The sequence below is a fragment of the Aricia agestis genome, chromosome 1 (genome assembly GCF_905147365.1).
Source record: "Aricia agestis chromosome 1, ilAriAges1.1, whole genome shotgun sequence".
In the NCBI taxonomy this organism is placed as follows: Eukaryota; Metazoa; Arthropoda; class Insecta; order Lepidoptera; family Lycaenidae; genus Aricia; species Aricia agestis.
Window position 1 is genome coordinate 1,754,004 of NC_056406.1, and position 24,513 is coordinate 1,778,516.

Consider the following 24,513-nt stretch of genomic DNA (forward strand, 5'->3'; position numbering starts at 1 on the left):
TTTGAAAATATTGATGTCGCTAATAGTGTTGTAGCTAATGTGATAGGTCCTTTATAACCTCGAACCTCGTCTGCACTCTGCACCACACGTGAGCGTCAGTCTCAGTTTGCCGGCAGAGCTCGCCGCGTGCGCACGTCTGTGCCTCTACAAATTGTGCGAGTTTTGTTCCGATTCATGAGTGTGTTACTCTAGGTACGTTACCAGTTAATAACCTGAATATATAATATTATTTTTATGAATACTTTTTCATGTAATTTCGTGAATTTATATCATTGGTATGCTCTTGAATATTTGGTAATTATTACATTTTTTTATTTTGCTATAGTTTTTTTGTTCATGATAAAGAGTAAAAATGTTGATGCTGTAATCGCAGTAGCGGTTTTTTCAGCACTATCACCCAGGGTGGGTGCCGAAAAAATCTCGCCCAGGGCGAATCTCGGTAGTGCTCAAACGGGCACTGTGTATTCGTATATTATGCAAATTATATCAGAGTAAAACACAAATACATATTTTTGTACTCCGATTATTCCGCCAGTCAATGTTTCATTAAAAAAAATTGTATCCAAAAATCAAACTCCAATATGTATTACCAACTGCCAGCCTTCACACACAAATTTGCTTACCAATTCAATATAACGAGTAATTGAAATTCTACTCATTCAATATTTATTAGGTTTTAAAAAAAGTGTCGTGTGCTTTTTAGAATTAATTTGCCATCCTCATTCATTTTTACTATCAAGTTTGATCCTACAGAAGACGTTCGACACTGTCTAGGTCATAAAATACGATTTATATTTTTTTTGTCTTAGAACATATTATTACCATAATAATTATTTTGCACTTGCATAATATTTTGAAACAGTTTTATCCAAAGTTATAGTATTGCTACAAAAGTTGTCCTAGAACTGCACCATGGGGGATTCCCGGCTAAATATGTTTATTTCAAAGCTATTTACTAATTTTCCTTTGTATTACCTTAAATTTTTTATTCCGTCTCTTAATCAAGGTTCATACTTAATTGTACTTGTGTTCCTTGCTAGCGCAGCTTGTTTTACGCAATCAAAAGCCTTGGACAATTCAGAATAATAATATTATAATGTAAAATAAACGACGTTTTTATTGTACTGTCGAAAGTACAAGTTCAATATACGTAGTCGGACGTTTAACCGATTCAGTGCGGATGACACGGGAGCCGTGTCATACATGTTTTTAACGTGTGGCGTATGACATGTGAGCCGTGTCATTTAAAAAACGCTTGTATCTCCCTCAAATTACACTTTAGAAGGTTCTACCCTGAACAAAATCATCTTAATTTTCCACGTAGAACAAGCCTATAGGCTTCGCCTCTGAATATTCTGTGAATTAAAAAAAGTAGGGGCCGTCAACCTTTTTTAAAAGGTGCATTCATTGCGGCTTACACGGCAGCCGCATCTTATGGGTTTTTAACGTGTGGCGTATGACACGTGAGCCATGTCATTTAGAAAGCGATTGTATCTCCCTCAAATTACACTTTAGAAGGTTCTACTCCAAACAAAACCGTCTTAATTTTCCACGTAAAACAAGCCTATACGCTTCGTTTCTGAATATTCTGGGAATTGAAAAAAGTAGGGGCTTTTTTTAGCCCGGCCGTACGCCCGCCGGACCCACGCCGGAACGCACTCTGTTCATACATTTTGTTGTGGACCCCGCATGCTATCAGAATTCTGACGTGTCAAAATGTATTTTTCTGATCAGAAATTCGGATGTGCGGCCGGGCTTTTTAGTAGTAAACTTTTGAGAAAATAAAGAAGTTATATTGGGAGCCCATATTATTCTATATCATTTTAGACTTTCAAGTTTTCGCATTTTTTTTTAAACAATAATGTAGAAAAATACTTGCGTTCACATCAAAGTATTACTAATCCACTAACGATTTTTATTTTAATCTAAGTTGTTTCTTTCGAACATATTTCTAATTAGCTGTTTCCGCAAACTTCCTTATCCATAGGAATAAAACGTTTCCCTGCGGTTAAAAGTGGTCTTGTTTACATTGGAAACCCAGATCTATTTAATATACTCATTTTTCTAACTTTGAAACCCACAAAAGGTTTGCAACACCTGAATAAAAAATGGCTTACCTGCCATTTTCAGGTTAAAACTTAGTAAAACTACTCGAAATCAACTCAAAACAACGTAGCCTTCCGTCTTCTTCAAAAAGGTGCGCCGTATTGAATCGGTTAAACACAGAATGTAAACAAACACTGCTCAGACATAATATTCTACTTCCGACTTCTAACGCTCACCTGTTTCTACATGTTACTTTCAAGGTAATCATCAAAATGAACGTTGATCACTCTCTAGTCGAAGATTGATTGTTTTTAAGAATGTATATATCGAATTGTTGTCGAACCAAACGCTGCAGTTTTGAAATTATAATATCACTAGCGGCCCGCCCCGGCTTCGCACGGGTGGACATTGATTTTTAAATATTTTTTTTTCAATCTTTATTTCTTAGTCAATCTTTATGGAACATAAAAATGGTTTACACTAAACGTAATGAATTAATGAAGCACTATAATATTATCCCATCAATGAAGCGGCACCCGGCTGTCGCATAACTATTATATTATAAATCTATTGTGTCTGCAATTCCCATGATCGAGGTAATAATAATTAATATTTACGTGGACTCTCCGGGCGAGCACACCCGCGCGGCGCGCCTTGACGACGCCCAATTCGCAACGTGCAGCAGAAATCGTAATATTTTAATTTCGCCATAACATTAAAACCAAACGTCCAATTTTAATCATTCAAAGACCAAATATTATCTACATTAACTGTACTTAGTAATGAAATAATTTATTTTGATAAGAATTAATGCCATGAGTAAAATAAAGGCATTTAAATGTAGTCCAAAAACATTTCAAGATTTTTTAATAAAAAAATGGTTATTGTGCCTCACTCAATATAGATAGGTATAGTGTGTCGCGGACTTTTTTGTAGATATTTAAAAGATCTACAATTACTTAGAACATTTTATGGTTCTATCTTTTATAGTTTAGGCAGCGTACGCGAAAAAAGTAACATTTCTAGTTGATTTTTTACACCTTGCGTCCGAAAATCCCAAATATCTTACGGAGCCCTATTTTTTCCAAAATAAAATTTAGCCTATGTTCAGCAGAATTAATGTAGGATTCCAATGGTAAAAGAATCTTTCAAATCGGTCCAGTAGTTTCGGAGCCTATTCAAGACAAACAAACGATCAAATCTTTCCTCTTTATAATAGTAGTGTAGATGATTCATAAAATATCACTTCGTGTCGTCATGATGTCTTGCGAAGAAAACGTCTAGCGTAACGTGTGACTAAGGTTCAATACTAGAAATAGTTTTACTGCTTGATAACTTTGTTAAAAATAGCATTCCTATCACTTAGTAAAATCGTTTACTTTTGTTATTTAAAAGTGAATTGCGAATTATAATGATCACATGAATAAAATACATTGCAGGAACATAAAATTTAATCGAATATGAAAATCGTTTTAGTTGTAGCCAACTTGGTAAATCACGCTTTCGACTGTTTAAAATGTACATTTGTAAAAAAATTTATAGATTTTAATTTATTATGTACTTTATATATTTTGTTATCATATTATATAGATTAATTTATATTCCACAAAATAAGCTGCTTTTCCAGTTATATTTTAGGCATTGTTTTTCTTTGACTCAAATTGTATGTCTTATTTTATTTAGCCGCCGCCGGGTCCGCCTATGTATTATAGTTTATCCTCTATATTTTTTCAGTCTTAAACTTCTACCATACTTCCTTTTATCGCTTAATTTTAACGAACCAATTTACAAGCTTTTGCCTAAAAGAGTCACAAATATAAGTCTATATCATTCTGATTCATGTCATTTCCAACAGTAGAAGTAACACTCAGCTCTCTTTGTCTTAAATTTAACTTACTGAAGTCTGGTGAAGGTTTAGTCGGTATTGTGAAAAAGTAATCAATCCGGTAATAAAATGTGTTTTTCCCGTAACATTAGCTTGTGCAGCAACAGATAATGTAATTTATGATTTTATAATATTTAAATATTTTCGCATACAAAAGTGTGGCATTATCATAAATTACAAAACATTAACGAATAAAATTGCAATATCATATCGTGTTTCTAAGAGCGATAGTAAATTCGCAGTGGAGCCAAGGTGGACAATGACACTGAAACTTATCTCCGGATAAAATTTTTATCAGTTAGAGGTCATGACCCTTGTCGATTTATGAAAATTCGGTTAATGTAAATTTTTGTGCCTGTTGAATGTTGATAAGCTATGTAATATACAGTAGGTAGGTGGCTAATACCTACTAGTGCCATAAAAGCTGGGCTGGCCAGTGGCCACACAGAAATTAATATTGATTTAGGATCAAGGAATTTTCTATGAGAATTAATATTCGTCTATATTTTAAAAATATCTTCTCTTCTTCTTAATGAAGAAAATGTATGACGACATAATATTATGTCTGTTGGCATGCAAAAAAAAACTTTGGCAAATACCAATCTTATCGCAGGTCATAAACAAAACCCTTCGCACTTCCTCGTTGATCATTAGTTTTCGCGATTTATTATAGTATAGTTTTTATCGATAACTGTTATTCGAATCAAGGACATTTTTTTTGCCAATTGTGAACAATCGAGAACACTTTGCCATATAGTTCTAACTTTTGTGATGTAAGATGTTATGTCGAAAATAATATTTTGAAGATCGTTTTCAAAAAACTATATAAGGCCAACCGCTAAAAATATTCGTGTCCAGAGGATTATTTTAAATGACCGATCTTACATTTGTCGCGTCTACTGCCTACATACAACGTCTTCTCACTCGGTTAAAAATAACGAACAGATTACGAGCATTTAGAGAAGTGGATTTATTTAGTCGATCGTTAACTTTAAATATTTAATTGTTTAATAATATTTGTGGACGTTTAAATATCGAACAATGGGAAGGAGCGTATGTTGTTTAAACTCCTGAAAACATTCGTTGGTCTGCTTCACGTTTCAGAGAAAATCACGTGTATCGTTTGATGTTGATAACCGCTTAAACATTGTGGCCCAAGAGTTTCAGTTTTTGAGAGAACCAGCAAAAGGTCCAAGAGCTTCACACACGTCTCTTCGTTTCTAAAAACTCGTAATAAAAATCATCAATTAGGGTTAAAAATGTTTAAGCGTAGAGGCTAGAGCTACGTGTAATAAAAACTCTTTCGTTTCACTTCGTTTATTCTTAAGCCAAAGTAGAAAATTGATCGTAAAAACGAGAGCTAACGTCTTGTGTAGTGAGAAGCTACCTTGCAGAATCTACGTAATGTAGAGTTCACCGTAATTTTTCCAAGATCGAGATTCTGATACATCCGATGATCATCAGATTCTTACATCCAACTTAAATGACGCACCCCTATTTCGTAGTTACAGTATAAAAAAATCTTATTAGCAACTAGTAAAGTAGCGAGGCGCGTCATTTTAAGTTAGACAAGCTCCTCTTCCATATCTTTGTTAAGTATGAAGAAATGAGAAAATTCGTCCTAATTTCGCCCTCACTAATGCACCACTAATATTGTAGCGAGTGATAACTCAAATGACGACGCCGGCCACTAATGACGCTCGAGAATCTGCGGTATGTAGGTCTTCTACCTCCCAGACATGCGTAATGCGTTTGATCACATTAAACTTTTATTTAAGTGGAACCGAAAGAGAAATGTCAGAGAGTCAAAGTCTAGGACAACTGAAATTATTGACTTAAAAGTTTAAGAATTCGTTCTGACATTCGCATAATATTTGTACGTTCTTATACGCTGAAGCGCGTCTGGTATGTTTGCCTCTGCGCGTACCGACGGTTTAAAAGCGGTAATACGCAAAAAAACAGCTTCACTTTTCCAACGTCTACGAAAATCCAACAGCAGCATTCTGAAAGTAGCTACATCAGCACAGCCAAATCAGACAGCAGATAGATTTGACTGTCCTATCCCAGAACATTGGATAAGGATAGTCAAAGGAGTAATTTAAGTTTTAAGGAAAATTATTACTAACATCACTAACATATTTATTGTATTTTATAAGTATTTGTTATTATCATTTTGTAACTAACACACTAACAATACTATGGGCACATTGTCTGAAATAAATGTTTTACATTCATTCATTCATACTTTGTTGTGTTATGTTTTTTATACTTCGTTATAGATATGTTTCTTGATTACGTGATAGAGGTAACTTACATGCAGACACTACCATACATCTTTGAATCAGTGAATAAGTAACTCAAAGGAGGTTCCTAGTGAAGCTGAATCATGTCTAAAAACAATTTTGGTCATACATTTACCCTTATCAGATCTGGCAGAATTTTCTTAAACACTAAGAAAACGTAAGAATTGTGTGCCAATTTTCTTTTACAATTTATTATCACATGGTAATCTAATTTTTGTTACAATATAAACCTTTTTCCGGTGAATATTATTGCTTCTCAAAAATATTGAAATAATAATTTTACAATACATCCTACTTATTATTGTTATCAATAAGATAATAGTACGATCGTCTAGACTCTACACTAGTAAGTTCTAGATGTTCATAACCGGGCGTAATGTCAGTTACATCATAACGCGTAATTGGACGTTATTTCCACTTGATTGGGTCTCCTGCGGTTGAGTTACGAGTAATGAAGCTATTATTGTCATCGTCAACGTGGTTTAAATTACAGACGAATCATTAAGTCGGCATAAATCTTACTTTGCTGCTGGTGGAGTTTTAAATTTCGGCACTCATGTCATTGATAGCTGCAGGCACATGTCGTCTAAACATCGGATTATACCTCCACTTTATTATTAATTTATACGTCGTCAGCTGCTCGTAATAATAATAATCGTTATAAATTAGAGTACTACTAAGAAAACAAAGTTTCTAGTAGCGGGCACCGCGCCAGACATAAAAAGACCGTCAATGAAAGAAAATCGTGCGTTAATTTATTCACTTAAATGGCAGCTCGCCAAGTAGGTAGGGCTTGCTAAGGACGAGTTTCTTTCCTCGCTCTAGAGTCTAGGGCATGAGTCAATATCATTTACGTCTGAAGCGATATTACCAATTTCAGAACGTCTGCCATCATTTTCTGGTTTTTAAACAAAGTTAACCTTGCAATTTCCCTTGTTAATATAGGACTAAGCTAAGACACTTTCGTGTAATTGTTACTAATCAACTAAGTACTATTCCAACGATATCAAAGACACTCTTACATTTAATACACTAATGCCTTTCTCTTGAGAATAGTCCATTAAAGTTGATTGCAATTATTGCTAAAAGCTTCGTTTGTAATTCCGTAATACCTTATGTTTGTCTCCTACGTGTGTGTGGGGTACCTTAAGATCAATAAACCTTATTTGCACAGCCTATCATTTTCCTGTTACAGGGAAACCCCGCAAGTAAGACTGTTTTTATCAAGACCTTGTACTAGATTCGAAGAAATAAAGTTCTTTGCGGCAAAAAATTCAACCTCTAATTATAAGATCGAAATACGTGCAAAAAATAATTGTCCATACTTTAATTACTTCAATAATATAAATGCGAAAGTGTGTCTGCCTGTCTGTTACCTCTTCACGCCCAAACCGTTGAACCGATTTTGCTGAAATTTGGTACGTAGATACCTTGAGTCCCGGGAAAGGACATAGGATACTTTTAATCTCGGAAAAATGTACGGTTCCTGCGCGATGAATAAACTTTAGCGCAACGGAGTTGCGGGCGTCATCTAGTAAAAATATAATAAGCTTGTTATGCAAATATTATATTTTATGGGATGCACTTCAATAACTCTAAAATATTTAGGAGAAATGCGAATTGATTGAATACGACAAGATAGTCCATTGAGTTTTTCAAAGAATGAAATAAATGAACATATAGAATTTGTTTATTTATTTACTTCTGTGACCATTAATTTAACTTGTAACATAAAGTCCGCTATCGAAGTGGCTCCGATGATCTCTGGCCTATTGTCCTGTCCAGCTACATTGTATTCCACGTGTATTCTCTGAAATTTTCCGAAACTTAAATCAGTTTTTACTTTGTATTAGTAATAATTTCATTAGGTATTCTAAACTATGTTAGTTTTTGTTTTATTAGATGTTCATTTGTCTTTCTTGCTTGGTTTATTTTGTTTGGTGTTATATCATTAATCATATCTTTATAATTGGTTATTTCAATAGCAACTACTTTTAATTGGTTATTGTGATATTATGCACTACTATCATAATATTATTTCCTTTGTTTCAGATAAAGGTCAGTTCTGCATAGCGAGCTGAAGCCTTAACTAGAAACAACGCTTACTTAGTTATATAAAGTCTGTAAGACTACCCCACTTGTGATACAAAACCTGCATTTAAATTATTTATTGTATTATATGTGATAAAGAATGAGAGACATCATGAAGCCGTGTCAACACGCCTTGTCGGATGTTGTATACAAGGACGTCGTTGTGATAGGTGAGTGCCCTACCGTAGGATTACACAAGGTTCAATACTTTCACCGACTTTTGACTTTATCTCCATTGTTAAACTTTTGTAGACATGGCACAGTATAGCAATATAGGAATATGTCATATTGCTATACTGTGACATAGGTGTCAGTTAAAAATTAAAGAACACACAAAACACAGATATTAAGGTCGACTGTCTGCTTCTTATCTAAAATTGATTATAGCTAGATGTTAAATGAGTGCAAAACTTATCGCAAATTGCATTAATTTTATCTGACTTTTTGTCGATTTTGTCAACCTTCTTTTTTAGAGTTATTTACCTATGCCAAAATCTAAATTTGGTTCACAGGGAATGGCCCCAGCGGGATGGTGACGTCATTCATGTTAGCGGGAAACGTGCCATACCTCAAACACATACCAGATGATTTACCCATTGACGAAATGCTGAAAGCCAGGTATGATTTTTAGTCCAATTCTTCGCTCAAATCTTCTGCCAGTATAAATGTTTAAATATTTTTGTAAAGTTTGATCTGTCGAAAAAAATTATGTTTTTAATCCTTACAGATTATCAAATTTACCGCCAGGACAGAATCTACTTGAAACAGACTTGATAGAGTTAGCTGAAGGACTGGAAGGCAGAAGTCAAAACCCGATACCCCTACTGGTGAGTCATTTTATTTTTTAAACTGTGTGTACTGACATATAGTCTGTCAAAAAAGTGAAGAAATTAAAAAGTGGGAACATCGTAGTGGCTTCTTTTTTTTCTTAGATTGATTTGAAAGGGATGACACTACGATGTTGCCACTTGTTAAATTTCTTCACTTTTTTGACAGACTACAAAACACTATCAAACATGCGCGCTTTATCATGCTAAGCACGCCAATGTCCGCAAGTTGTGCGAGGCAAAAAGTTTAAGGAAAATTTTTATAAAATATAGCGCAGTAGTCGTGATTAATTGATCTAATTTAAAAGTATTACACAATAATATAAATCACAAATAATGCACGACGATAACACAACACAGTAACATATAAACAGTAATTATGATATAGATAAAGCAAAGATTGTGCAATATGAATCTATGGAATAACCCATGGCGCTCGCGATATCATTACTTGATACGAATTATTTATATACTCGAAGATATAATAACCTTCTGACCTCGCTAGAGCAACTAATAAACGTGACTGTCATATTTGTGTTACCATATCCTTAATCAATAAGCTGATGTGACTGGAGTACCACAAGGATCGCATTGGATCCAGTAATGTTTACAATATGCATAACAGGCAATTATTATCTTAAAACCGTGATAGTACGATGATTTATAAAAAGATCATTATTAATAATATTCTCTATCTGTTATTAATAATCTTATGTTTTTATGAAATCGAAATTTGCAATTCATACTCATTGCTTAGGTACAACAAGACGTGAGTTTGCAAACATTCGCACAAAGTGAGGCAAACATCATTGTTTCGTATCTATACGGTGTATGGTATGGTTGATTGTGGGATCATCACAGATCATGAAGTACTGCCACGTACTGACTAATCAAATATCTGTGACCGGACTCCGTCTGAGATACGGAAACTTTGAACACTTTTTTTTTTTTTTTATGAAATAAGGGGGCAAACGAGCCAACGGGTCACCTGATGGAAAGCAACTTCCGTCGCCCATGGACACTCGCAGCATCAGAAGAGCTGCAGGTGCGTTGCCGGCCTTTTAACAGGGAATAGGGTAATAGGGGAGGGTAGGGATGGGAAGGGAATAGGGGAGGGTAGGGAAGGGAATAGGGTAGGGGATTGGGCCTCCGGTAAACTCACTCACTCGGCGAAACACAGCGCAAGCGCTGTTTCACGCCGGTTTTCTGTGAGAACGTGGTATTTCTCCGGTCGAGCCGGCCCATTCGTGCCAAAGCATGGCTCTCCCACGTATAAAGCACACTATATAAAGCGCAATACACGCCGCGGTGGCGTCGAAATAGGCCCGTACTTATCGTAAATTAAATTATCTTAATATATATATTTCTTGTGTGCGTGTGTATGTGACTGAACTCCTCCTAAACGACTGGACCAATTTTGATGAAATTTTTTGTGTGTGTTCGTGGAGATTCGAGAATGGTTTAGATTTACAGTTTGGTCTACTGGAAAATGTTTTTTCAATTAATTTCTTATTTATAAGGAGTTGTTGATTTTGGAATGTTTTACATTAGATCCGGCGGACGGCGCTATCATCGCATTCAATATTATTCTATTTCAATTTTAGTTTGTCCTGACAGATGGTGCTACGATTAATTTGAAAAAAATTTTGTTATTCAATTCATGTGCTGATTAAAATATTAAATAAATAACACATAGGCTACAATTTTAACCGACTTTCAAAATGGGGGAGGTGTTATGTTCGTTTTCTTATATTCAACGATTACTCCGCCGTTTGTTAACCGATTTTCAAAATTTTTCTTTTGGTATATTGGGTATCATCCCAATTTGGTATTATATTCAGAAAAGTGGTGATCTGATGAAGGATCCATAAGTAATCGAGGGAACTCCTCAAAACTTATAGGGAAACATATGGTGACTTCGGTTTCGTGAGAAGTATTCCAAGCATATGCTACCAACAAGTAAGATTTTGCACCGAGATATACCTGGTATACCGTGGTTCGGAAGCTGCTGAGAGAATTCCTGATTCTTTATAGATACAAGTTTGGGAGTTTCGGCGTTGTTTTAAGAACAGAAAGCATATGCTACTATGCAAATTACATTCTTCATCATCATCATCATCATCATCACTACCATATTATACCATTTCATAGTCTTTTAGATCGAGACTCGAGTTTGTCAAGCGATAATTAAAAAAATCTATATCTACCTAATATTATAAACCTGAAGAGTATGTTTGCTTGAACGCGTCAATCTCAGAAACTACAGGTCCGATTTAAAAACTTATCTCAGTGTTAGATAGATCATTTATCGAGTAAGACTCATCATTTATCGAGAAGGTTATATTATATTATTACTCTAAGACTAATACGACAGAAGAAACTCAGGAAAATGTGGGAAAAACGGGGGAAATATTTTTTATGGGAAAATGTACCTACGGATTCTGTAAAATTTCTAATTTACGCGGGCGAAGCCGCGCGGGACATCTAGTATAGGTATATTTTCATAACGTGCAAAGTAACGAAGAAATAGATAATGAGAAAAGTAATTAATTAAAAATAGCTATCTCAATTGACGACCAAAGGACGTTATAACGTGCAGTAGTAAAGTTGGAGTAAAAATGAAAGTCAGAGGTTATCGGGTGACCGCACGTGGTGGGGATGATATTATCTACTACAAAATAACGTGATTTATAATCCTGTAGAGCGCGCCGCGCCCGCGCCGGCCGCCTTGAGTTTTGTACGGACAGAAAACCGGGATCCAAGTTTTGGTCGGAACTCGGAACATGCATGGCTTGGCGGCGAGGCTTAGGGGGCAAACGAGCAAACGCGTCACCTGATGGAAAGCAACTTCCGTCGCCCATGGACACTCGCAGCATCAGAAGAGCTGCAGGTGCGTTACCCGCCTTTTAAGAGGGAATAGGGTAATAGGGGAGGGTATGAAAGGGAGTAGGGAAGGAAATAGGGGAGGGTAGGGGATTGGGCCTCCAGTAAACCCACTCACGCGCAAGCGCTGTTTCACGCCGGTTTTCCGTGAACCCATGGTATTTCTCCGGTCGAGCCGGCCCATTCGTGCCAAAGCATGGCTCTCCCACGTCAAAAAGTCGCTTGCCAAGTATGATCCTTCTGATACGATGATCTTTTGCCATCGGACTTCTAGTAGTTAGCTAGGTCTATCGCCTGAACACTCTAGCTGCTAGCAAAAAGCTGTGACCACCAATCAGTACTTTACTTCTAGTGTTTGGGATTTATATTATCTCCATTCTCCTTTGTCAATTTCTCGAAAGATATGGACAATGCGCTAGTGCACTTTGTCTTTTGACTTTTCCTGCTATTTATATCGCTGACTAGTGACTGCGGTTTGTTATCGTGCATTTTTTGCTGACAATACCACAACCACAAAAAACGTCGTCTCCTACACGTGTAGGCGGTTTTTCGTTTTATAGCTAAATAAAAAAGCCTATCGAACCTGTTTGCTGAGGATTTTAGGCCGGTTTTTTTTCAATTTATTTAAAGTGGCTGAACTTACTTTTCGAGAAACATACGCTTTATTGCTGGGTCTCAAGACACGGTGCAGGCTCTGTGATTGGTTGGCTGTCAAAATTTGGACCAATCACAGAGCCGAACCGCGTCTAGAGCCCGGCTCGCATCTTAAGTACTGACTATTTATACCGGCCTAAGAGTGTCCTATATAGAGTTCACTGTGAAAGTAGCAGCGCTGAAATAGTATATTTTTTTAACTTTTGTATGGGAAAATTCATGACACTTGCCCATGCAAATCACAAAAAAAATCGCTCTTTCAGCGCTGCTACTTTCATAGTGAACTCTATATAATCTTAACACACCTAAAAGTATTATCACTTAATATCGTAACACCTGCGGGGCTAAAATGGTCGCTTTGGAGAATCATATTATGAATCATAATATGATTCATCTTTCTAAAATCGCAAAATGCAAGTCTGCTGGAAATTCATGTCTAGTAATTCGTACTAATTTGACATTTGTCAGTTTGACAGTTTTGACAATTCATTTGCTGAATTGATTGATAGGAATTGCTAAATGTGACCATTTTAGCCCCGCTGGTATTCTCTACAAAATGAGTTTTCTGGAGATACATTTTGCTGACAACAATATTAACATCAGCACATACTAATAGCCACGTTAGCATCACCATAGCCAGCTATAGTTTATAGCTGAGGCCGGGCTATCGAACTGTACAGTGTACATTTGAGATCAAGGCCGCCTGCCAATGTCAGCTATTGAGACCGGCATAATGCCTCGCCCTGAACCAACAGAATTCATTGAGACGATAAATAATAGCGCTAAAGTCCTCCAGACTAAATTGATTGTCCTGACGAATAAAATTATAATGCTATTATGTAAAAACGCAAGACTTACTAATACTATTAATAAGTGTTTTAGGCTAGTAAATATGTTAGTTACGCCATGTAAAAAAAATCTATTGTACAGTTATGTACTTTGACTCAATGGATCTTCAACACGAGTTCAATACACATAACACAATAGAATAAATTATAGATATACGAGTATATTAAGGGGCGACTAACCCTAAAGTCTCGATTTTATAAATCATTTTTATACTTACTTGAAAATAAGCCCCGAATTGTTTATTTTCTAAAATTAGATGCTACATTATATTTCCGAGAATTCGTCTGAGCAAAAACACGATGTCTTACAATTTTCTCGATAGAAAAAATCACAAAGATGCATCTAATTTTTACGAACTAAGTTAATATTTTAACACATTGTATAAAATTCTATCATCGATCGACCTAGCGGATTTTTAAAATGTTGAATATTTATCGAGTTATTGAGAAAAAACTAATTTGGCGATGAATCCGCGTCGTTCTTTTTCACCTGGCATATGAAAGACGGGCGTGAGTATGAAGGGAGAAGGACGATGTTTGATTTTTGGGGTCAGTCGCCCTCTTAAGTAGAAAATTTTAATATCCTAAGTTTTCATAGGACTTAAATAGCATTCATATTTTTCGTGCGGAGCTCTACTAAAGTAAAATCACATACGAGTATTTTATTATGTTATTTTAATTTATATATTTCCATACTTATTTCTTATTTTTATGGCTGACTTCAGCACAACACAATGTATTTTTACAACTCTAGAAGCAATTTTCAGTTTTACTGCATTGAGAATGTTATAAGTAGTTTGGTCGTATAATTTCGATAAAAGGTAGCGACTAGGGAGTAACGACTCTATTGTGTATCAATTTATTAATCAATACCATAAGCACTTCCAGTTTGATATCGAAACGAAATTCGAGTTTCTGGAATGGGCCCCCAGAAAAGTATTGGCTCTTTTATCTTCGCCACCAAAATTCGTTAGCGCGTGGGACTCGTACTGTATTTTCCCGTGAAAAAAGGATCCTATGTCCTTTCCCGGGACTCAAAGTATCTCCATAGTAAATTTCAGCAAAATCGGTTCTACGGTTTGGGCCTGAAGAGGTAACAGACAGACACACTTTCGCATTTATAATATTAGTATGCAGCACGCTCTGCAGCCTGAACGGATTTTTAGCTTGTTTTACCAAGTAGCTATAGCCTATACATTTGTATTTGATGTTTTCAGTTTGACAACTTGCTCCGGCCGGGTGCGGACGTGGGTCTGCAGCAGGAGTCGCTCATAGAGTGGAGGTACGACGTTGACAAACAGGTGAGAAGCTGTCTGTCTTTCTTTCTCTCTGTTTTACTCTCTCCCTAGTCCTATGTTATCCCTGAGTGACATAGGCTGTGTATGTCCTACGGGCGAAGCCGGGGCGAGTCTAGTTTTTAATATTTTGAAAAAAAAACAAACAGAATATATTCGGTAACTGAGCCGAATAATTCGGCCGAATACAAATAGTGGAAAAGATGCCGAATACGCCGAATACCGAATACCAAACGAATATTCGACGCATCTCTAATAATAATACAATAACAAAAGTTTCATTTTACCGTATATAATTCGTCCATGATGGTATAATATTTTATAATATTTTAAATAAGTAATAACTAGCTGTTTGACCGAGCTTTGCTCGGTATCCGATGAAAATGACATTTTCTAGAAATGATTCCTAGCTAGATCGATTTATCGCCCCCGAAACCCCCTATATACTAAATTTCATGAAAATTGTTAGAGCCGATTCCGAGATTATATATATATATAGATTTTTATTTATTTTTTATTTTTATTTTCTTTATTTATTTTATTTTCTTTATTTAGAACACATACAGTAAAGATATAACTTATTTAAGATTCAGATAGATTAACTTAAGGTTCAAAACTCGTCGATTTCAGAGAACTAGTCAGCAGAGCGAAAAATGCGGTTTAAAACTTAAAGTACTTGCCCCAATTTGTTAAATATTGATTATGTTCGAGCCCCGAGGTACGTCGAACATTTGAACATTCAGCATTTTACATTACTTATTAATCGCTTTCGCATTAAGCGAGGGCAGTTGTCGAGTTGTCAACCAATCGATCCGCCGTCCGAGTCGCTGCCTTGACAGCTCGTATAACCATTACCATTTACCATTAATTAAACCATAATAGTTAACCAGTGTAGTAATAGTGAATAAATAATTTAACCAGTTTTGCATCTTTTAACTCTACCAACCACGCGTGTGTGAACCATCAAACAACCAAAGAAACAAACCAAACCCCCTGAAACTCTACCCCCAAAACAGTACCCTTTTCAGATTATATAATAATTATATTATGGAAACATTTCGAAATGTTTATCAGTTATCATGTAATATAAAAATCTATAATGATTACACAGAAATAGATAACGACAAGTAAACATAAACAAACTTACGTCGAGAACATATTCCTAGCTGTAATATTATGTAAACAAAAACCTCCTTCTTGTCAATACTCTACAATATTATTTATAAAAGTGAGGTAAAACTCCCTGCTTATATCAGTGGTTATAAATAAAATAAAATGAAATATATTTCTATTCAAAATAGGTATCATGAATACACTTTTTGAACGTCGTAGGAAGAACGCAGATACTTATGATGCCTACCACCGGTTCTTTTTTTAAGAAGTAAATTTTAAAATATTTTTGACCCCCAAAAAAAAGAATGTTTTGTCTCCATGCTAGTGACGATAATATTCCTATCCTAAAAATAATTAGGTAATGTGTCGCTCGCGGAGCCCCTACAAGGCCTCAGGTATCCGCAAAGTACACTTTGAGAATGGCTGCTCTACATTCTATAGTAAGATAACATACGGTAAATTGTAAAACCCATTGCTTGTATTCATACAATAGGCCTGGGTGTAGGTACTGCCTGCTTGAATGGTGGATGACGTCAACCTGTTTTTGCGTTTATTAGCGCGTTGTTACATAATATGATGGATTACAGTGATTATTACAGTGATGAGTGAGGGTCAGTTCACACCGTGATGCGATGGCGCGTGGCGTTTATGGGATAGCGCTTACAAACTAAACTAAAACGAAGTGCAATTTCTTACCGCTTAACGATATTGGAGTCTGGAGAAAAGTTAGGCGTATATATACATATTACGTACACTTTCTATAACTGCTAATAATAGTGTCACCTTCTGAGTTCTGATCTACCAACAACTACCCGTCTGCAGGCTTAGCATGGTCACCATAGAAAGGCTTATTATTATGGTCAAGTAGACGAAGTGATGGATTAATTAAGGGAATGTTTGTCCGCAAAAACTACTATCAGCGCTTCTATTCTTTCGCATTTCAACTGTGGCCAGCTGATCGCTCTGCCTTTAGCGTGCATAACAAAGATACCAAAAAATTTAACACTGCGCATTTCTCTTCATTTCTGAATAATTTACAGTGTAAGAAATAAATTATTATCAAAGGTTACTTGGCATGTAACACGTTAATTTATTTTCATCCATACGACAATCTTGCCCGAATATAATAGGTTATGTTGCAGCGCCTAAATCTTTTAATGTTAATTTAGGTTTTTTTGTTTCTGAAAATCATGCTGTTGCTATGTAATTTTTATAGGCGTTTTAATTATTTTTAATTTTGTTAATTGGTAGGCGGTAGTCAATATATTCTAGTATCGTCCATTCTTTTTTGCACTGTAATGCTGTTCCTTTGTTACAAAACGAATATACAAAAGTTTATCTAAATTGCATTTTATTCAGTATCCTCAAAATAGGATCAAATTAACTAAATCCAGTTTCAATACGAAACAGGTTATTAAAACCAATCTTCCCATTCCAGATCGACCACGTGGTGCTGGGCAAGGGTCCGCCGGGCGGGGCGTGGCAGACATTCCCGGGCGCGGTGCGCACGCTGTCCCCCGCGGCGTGGCTGTCCCTGCCCCCGCACGCCGGCCTGTCTCCCGCCGGCGACGAGCGCCGCACGCTGGGCGAGGACGGCCGCGTCTCCGCCCGCGCCGTCGCCAACTACTGCCGCCGGTACGTCAACGTGTGTAACCTGCAGGTGAGTCATGTGTGTGCTTCAAGGTAGACCTTCAGGGCCTTCGCTAGCTGAGGTGGATACCTGCCGCGGATCCGCGATGTATAAACGTCCCGCCTCGTCCACTGAGCCGAACTTCATACGTTTATCCGTCCGCCTCTGCTTAGCAGAGGCATTCATAGCGTCTGTAGCGATTACTACTGAGTACTGCACCACATGCAAAGTCACTCAAAAGGTTTTTTGATGAGCTCGACATGGCTCTCCTATGGTTTGGGTGCTAAAAATATTATAGACTATAGTAAATGATGAGAAACACCAAGGACCATAAAAATAAACTTATTAAAAAATATGTAGTACCTTACCTATCACGCGCACCTCTAAGTCGAGCTATAAACGAATCATTGTATGGGATGGAATAGCTCAATGATTTTATATTAATTATCGTTTTCATGCCCAAAAATATGTTCAAATGTTGTTTATTATGATTTCATGAACACTATTTACGCATCCACATCCGCTGACATTATTTTTCTTTTTTCTTCTTCTTTTCCTTTGTCATGTCGTTTGTTCTTTATATTTATAATTTTGACATAATTATTATTAAGTAAGATGGAAATTATTAGGCATGCATTTATTAATAATTATTATGACAAATTATATTTAAGAATGTATCCTAAATTAACATTTGCACGTCGAGAAAATTGACAAAATATGTGAAGCACTGTTAGAATTATAGTAACACCTTATTGTACCATATTTATGCAAATAAAGAATATTATTATTATTATTATTATGTTTTTGTTAAATTTTCTTTTCTCCCTTGCGGGGTATACTGAAGTTGCGGGCTTGTGGCCAAACAACTTCAGGTGACTTATTTGTTAATTATTATTAATAGATAAAAACTTCCGGACGATGCGGCATGTATTGAGAATGACTGCTTTTTGGAGAGTGATGAATGTGAGTGGATGTATGTTAAGTATTTTGAGGGATGTATGAAGTGTTTTAGGAATGACGCCAGTGGTTGAGATGATTATGGGTATAGTTTTGACTGTGTTAACTTGCCACTGTGATTTTATTTCTACTGTCAAGTCTGTGTATTTTGCTAATTTGGTTGTGTGCGTGGATGGGAGGTTATGAGTGTTAGGTATGGCGATGTCTATCAGGTAAACAGTTCTATTTCTTTTGTCATGGAGTGTTATATCAGGTCTGTTGTGATGTTATTATTATTATTATTACTGGTAAGTGACTTTCGGGTGATGTGGCCCCGCACGATGTAACTAAAGAGTTACAGACGCTAACAGATAATATATCAAGTCCAGTAATATAGGTAATGAGCCAAATCTGTGTCAACTATTTTACTGTAATTACTGCATAGAAGAAAATAATACACGGAATTACTGCCAAATAATGTCAATGTTATCGTCTTTAAATTAAAGAAAAGTGGGCACAGTAATTTATAGAACGTTTGTCTTCGTTTCAGCGCTACTTCAGGTCGTGCGTGATAGTGAGCAGCGTGACGCGGGCGCCGCGCGCCGCCGGCCCGCCCTGCACACCCGCCTGCCCGCGCCGAGCGGTCTTCGCCATCACCGGGTATGTACAGGTCGGGCGTGATAGTGAGCAGCGTGACGCGGGCGCCGCGCGCCGCCGGCCCGCCCTGCACACCCGCCTGCCCGCGCCGAGCGGTCTTCGCCGTCACCGGGTATGTACAGGTCGTGCGTGGTAGTGAGCAGCGTGACGCGGGCGCCGCGCGCCGCCGGCCCGCCCTGCACACCCGCCTGCCCGCGCCGAGCGGTCTTCGCCGTCACCGGGTATGTACAGGTCGGGCGTGGTAGTGAGCAGCGTGACGCGGGCGCCGCGCGCCGCCGGCCCGCCCTGCACACCCGCCTGCCCGCGCCGAGCGGTCTTCGCCGTCACCGGGTATGTACAGGTCGTGCGTGGTAGTGAGCAGCGTGACGCGGGCGCCGCGCGCCGCCGGCCCGCCCTGCACACCCGCCTGCCCGCCCTGCACACCCGCCTGCCCGCGCCGAGCGGTCTTCGCCGTCACCGGGTATGTACAGGTCGTGCGTGATAGTGAGCAGCGTGACGCGGGCGCCGCGCGCCGCCGGCCCGCCCTGCACACCCGCCTGCCCGCGCCGAGCGGTCTTCGCCGTCACCGGGTATGTACAGGTCGTGCGTGGTAGTGAGCAGCGTGACGCGGGCGCCGCGCGCCGCCGGCCCGCCCTGCACACCCGCCTGCCCGCGCCGAGCGGTCTTCGCCGTCACCGGGTATGTACAGGTCGTGCGTGGTAGTGAGCAGCGTGACGCGGGCGCCGCGCGCCGCCGGCCCGCCCTGCACACCCGCCTGCCCGCGCCGAGCGGTCTTCGCCGTCACCGGGTATGTACAGGTCGTGCGTGATAGTGAGCAGCGTGACGCGGGCGCCGCGCGCCGCCGGCCCGCCCTACACTATTACTAAATACTAACCTGTTGTTACATTCCAGGTATGATAAATGTGAGGGGCGGTCGTTCCGCTACCTGTGCCGGCGCGTGGTGCTAGCGGGGGGCGCGGGGGACCGGCCGCGCGCGCTGCCCCCCCACCTCGCCGCGCACGCCGCCCCCGACCTGGCCGCCGCGGAGCGCGCGCTGACGGCACTCAGCCGGCATACACGTGAGTATTGTTATGAACGACGATTTATTATTAACTACTTTGACTGCCAAGAGTGCCAAGGTAGTCGATGCTGATCGAAGGCGTTTAAGCAAAAGTCAACCAGCCAAAATTAAGCCCTTTTCGAACACTGTCCAAATGAAAAAACAGCATGTTAAAACATAGTTTGAAAGAACACTAAAAGTAAACGCATAGCAGCAAATGATCTTATATAAAACGCATTTCTGTCGACGAAACGCTTGAGACTTGATACTGTGCTTTGATTGCGGAAAAGGTAAAAAATTTTTGAGCTTTTACTATATCAAGATAGCAGTAGATTAGATTAATCGACTAAAAAGGACGTATTGCGATGGTAAACCACACGACACAACGATCCCAAAGAAATACAGTTGACACTAATCTAACTTTCTGACATGAGTAATACAATTTCAATATACCCCCACAGGCATGCTGCCATCAGACGGTGACGAGGGAGCGCGGACGGTCGTGGTGGTGGGTTCGGGCGTGAGCGCGGCGGACGCGGTGCGACTGTCGCGCGCGGCGGGCCTGCTCGTGCGGCACGTGCATCGCGCGCCCGCCGACGCGCTCGCCAGACTCACGCCGGAGACTTATCCTGATTACTGCCAGGTAAATAGAACTATACTATAGTCGTAATTATTATAAATAAGACACAAAAGTCGTATGAACTAAAGGTGGCTTTCCGATCCTCCGATCCTCACGGCAACCGACCGCCGACGGAAATTCAAATAATGCTACTTTATGAACCAGGCTATATTTTTCATTTTCTTCCGACATTAGTCTAGCGACCCCATGCATGCCGCTGCTTCGTAGTGACGTAGAATAAGGGTCAATTCAGACCGCAACGCGACGAGGCGAGGCGCGGCGCGGCATTTTGTTTGATTTGACAGATTTCAATTGCGTGAGATGTCTTGCGAATCTGTCAAATCCATATGAATTAAGAAATGCATATACGCGTCGCGTTGCGGTCTGAATCAACACTAAGGCCGCGTTTCCTTTGACGCGGAGCGGAGCGGAGAGAAGCTTAGCGGTGCCGAATTGACCAAATTTGACAGCGAAGCGGAGCGAAAATCGAAATCTTCGCACCGCTTCGCTGTCATTCCGCTGGAATAGCACGATTGGTCAATTCGGGCACCGCTAAGCTCCTCTCCGCTCCGCTCCGCGTCAGTGGAAACGCGACCTTAATGTCACTTGCCGCGAGGATCGGATTGCTTAGGGCCAAGCTCGTATAGGCTACTTGACCTCATTTTTTTCTTCATGCTAATCGCTTCATAATCATTCATTATTACAAAAAAAAACTAATATTTTAATATTTTACACAGTAGAAACCCATAAAAATGTTAATTGAAAAATATGCCTTATAAATGGCGCCGAAAACTATGTCCGCCATAGTGTGACGTCATACGTTTTGTATTTTAAGCTCTCTTTATTGAACATTTTTTATATGCTAAATGTACGCGTCTAAAAGTGCCCAAAAATTATAAAAGAATTAAATAAGAAATTAGAAATCATTTGTAATGTTGAAAACTTTTGGAGAAAAGTTTTGGCCATTTCATTTCCCGTCTACAATAAATGGAGATAATTTATAAAACTGATGTTTTATTTGAATTATTCAAGAAAATATATTTTACAAATCTTTCTAGGCTTATTTTTATTATTTATGTACATATAAACTTACATATAACGAGTGCGATAAATAAAAGATATTAAATTACGAATAGAATGACGTCACATCCAATTCGGAAGTACCGCAAAAGCGTTTTCGTCAGTACAAATTCTATTTTCATAAAATTATATTTTCAAATCGACTTTATTTATCAATCATAAGCTTTTATTTGATGATAAGGGTGAAATGCGGTTTCCTAGGCCAAGTCCTACTAGAAATACGAGGGCTGCTATTTATGTATCCGGAACTGGCCACTTACAAGAACAATATTTAAAAAGTAATTACAACATTTGAAAATAGAACTCTTTGGTTGAAGAATACATTTTGTTTCATGTGACTGTCAATTATTTTTCCATTGTGGCGTCATTTTGAAAATTGCGTGTCTTCATTTGCCATGGATTTAACGCGTGAACATTTTCGTGCAATGATTTACTACGATTTTCGGCGTGGGCTAAATCAACAACAGTGCTTTATTCAACTCACCGCAACTTTTGGAGATGAAGCACCATCAAAAACCACTGTTTATCACTGGTACAGTGAGTTTAATCGTGGGCGGTCTATGCTCACGGATGAAAATAAAGAAGGTCGCCCAAAAACAGCTGTTGTCCCACAAAATATAGATGCTGTGCGGGAACTAATAATGCGTGATCGTCATGTTACATATCGCGAGATAGAGGCGTCCTTAGGCATAAGTATGACGAGCATACATAAGATATTACACGAACATTTGGCTGTAAAAAAAATATGTTCGCGTTGGATTCCGCACAACTTGACAATCGATCAAAAACGGGCTCGTGTCGATTGGTGCAAAAAAATGATAAAAAAATACAACCGTGGTACGTCAAAAGCCGTTTATAATATCTACACAGGTGATGAATCTTGGATCTATGCATATGACCCCGAAACTAAACAACAGTCAACGGTGTGGGTGTTCCAAGATGAGCCGAAACCAACAAAAGTTACTCGTGCAAAAAGTACTTTGAAGCAAATGGTCGCCTGTTTTTTTGGAATTAATGGACATGTGGCTACAGTGCCATTAGAGAATCGTAAAACGGTTAATTCTGAATGGTATACGACCATTTGTTTACCAGAAGTCTTTGAAGAAATAAGAAAGGACAACCGACAACGCAGAATCATATTACATCACGACAATGCTAGCTGTCACACCTCAGCTGAAACAACTCAGTTTTTGGAGGGTCAAAAGATCGAATTGACTGGTCATCCGCCGTACAGCCCTGATTTGGCACCTAACGATTTCTTTTTATTTCCATACGCGAAGAATAAATTACGTGGTCAACGTTTTTCGAGCCGCGAAGAGGCTGTTGATGCGTTAAAAATGCACGTTTTGGAGATACCTCAATCAGAATGGAAAAAGTGCTATGAAAATTGGTTCCAGCGTATGCAAAAGTGTGTCGATCATCGCGGCGAATATTTTGAAAAGCAATAAAACCATATTAAATGATATATGTTTGTTTCTTTTTTTAATTCCGGATACATAAATAGCAGCCCTCGTATATATTTGTTCAATGAAATTGAATATAGGTCAAGTAGCCTATTGCTTTGCATCGCAAAAAACTATGTTACTCTTCAATGGTTGTTTTTGCGATACGACTCCGCAACGCAGTATTGTGACCTTTACTAATAAGCGTAACAAAGTTTGATGGTGGGCTTACCGCTAGCTATAAGACTGTAACACCATGACAGCTATAATAATATGTCCTGCAGGCAACTTTACTAAAAACTTTTCCACCACTTCCAGGTGTACAAAATGATGTGCGACGGTCCGTCGGGCAACCACCCCGACTACATCCCGCACCCCGACAACGTGATCGTGGACATCCAGCCGCTGGCCGCCCGCGACCCCGCCGCCCCGCACGACCTCCGCCTCAAGAGGATCAGGCTCCTGGACCTCGCCACACAACAGACCACGGAGTTCACCGCCTCGCTCGTCATCGTCCTCATCGGCTCTAAACCCGACCTCTTCTACCTCCAGACCGACTTCATCGAGCACCACTGCACGTGCATCGACAACGCCCGAACGGACAGGAAATGCTTTCTAAGAAACCACTGGCACCTCCTCAAGAGCATACTCGGCCAGAGCCTGCAGAGCTGCAAGAGTAGACTGATCAGCGAGCTGAACGACAAGCAGACATGCCAGTGCAGACAGACTAATCCTTACACCAGCGGTTTAGGGTACGGAGTGGACCCCACTAAGCCTGTAGACGGGAAGTCGAACCCGATAGCCATAGACAAGAGCACGCACGAGGTGCTCCACGCCCCCCGGGGGATGTACGCGCTGGGCCCCCTCACGGGGGACAACTTCGTCCGCTTCATCCCCGGCGGGGCCGTCGCCCTCGTCGCGCACCTACACAGAGACTTGAAAACCATAACCGAGTGACCTTATTTGTGATTATATTTTTTTTACAATAAATTATTTTTATATAATGGCTGCTTTAAACTCATTAACCCATGCCCGCAATAAAAATTTGTGGTAACATCTTTTATAGTTTCCTCAAAATAATAATAAATAAATGAAGTTTCAAACATGGCTATGAATATATTATGTGCCAACAAAAAAATTGACCTATATTTGAACCATTGACCTA

At 39.0% G+C, this 24,513-nt stretch overlaps 1 protein-coding gene across 1 annotated transcript; it reads left to right on the forward strand.

The window, feature by feature from the left end:
• The first annotated feature begins 108 nt into the window (after positions 1 to 108).
• Positions 109 to 24,352, forward strand: LOC121726844 (oxidative stress-induced growth inhibitor 1-like). The gene is made up of 10 exons (XM_042114435.1): positions 109 to 192; positions 8,287 to 8,495; positions 8,838 to 8,943; positions 9,053 to 9,152; positions 14,755 to 14,838; positions 17,384 to 17,605; positions 19,062 to 19,171; positions 20,060 to 20,226; positions 20,669 to 20,850; positions 23,667 to 24,352. The coding sequence occupies exons 2-10, from the start codon at positions 8,426 to 8,428 to the stop codon at positions 24,303 to 24,305; spliced, it is 1,680 nt and encodes a 559-aa protein (XP_041970369.1). The 5' UTR covers positions 109 to 192; positions 8,287 to 8,425; the 3' UTR covers positions 24,306 to 24,352.
• The last annotated feature ends 161 nt before the right edge of the window (positions 24,353 to 24,513 follow it).

Bases quoted from the DNA above. Each gene is read 5' to 3' on its own strand.
- LOC121726844 (XM_042114435.1), top strand. From the start codon at position 8,426: ATGAGAGACATCATGAAGCCGTGTCAACACGCCTTGTCGGATGTTGTA. The intron at 9,153-14,754 runs GTGAGTCATTTT...TGATGTTTTCAG, and splicing joins AAAACCCGATACCCCTACTG to TTTGACAACTTGCTCCGGCC. The intron at 17,606-19,061 runs GTGAGTCATGTG...TCTTCGTTTCAG, and splicing joins TCAACGTGTGTAACCTGCAG to CGCTACTTCAGGTCGTGCGT.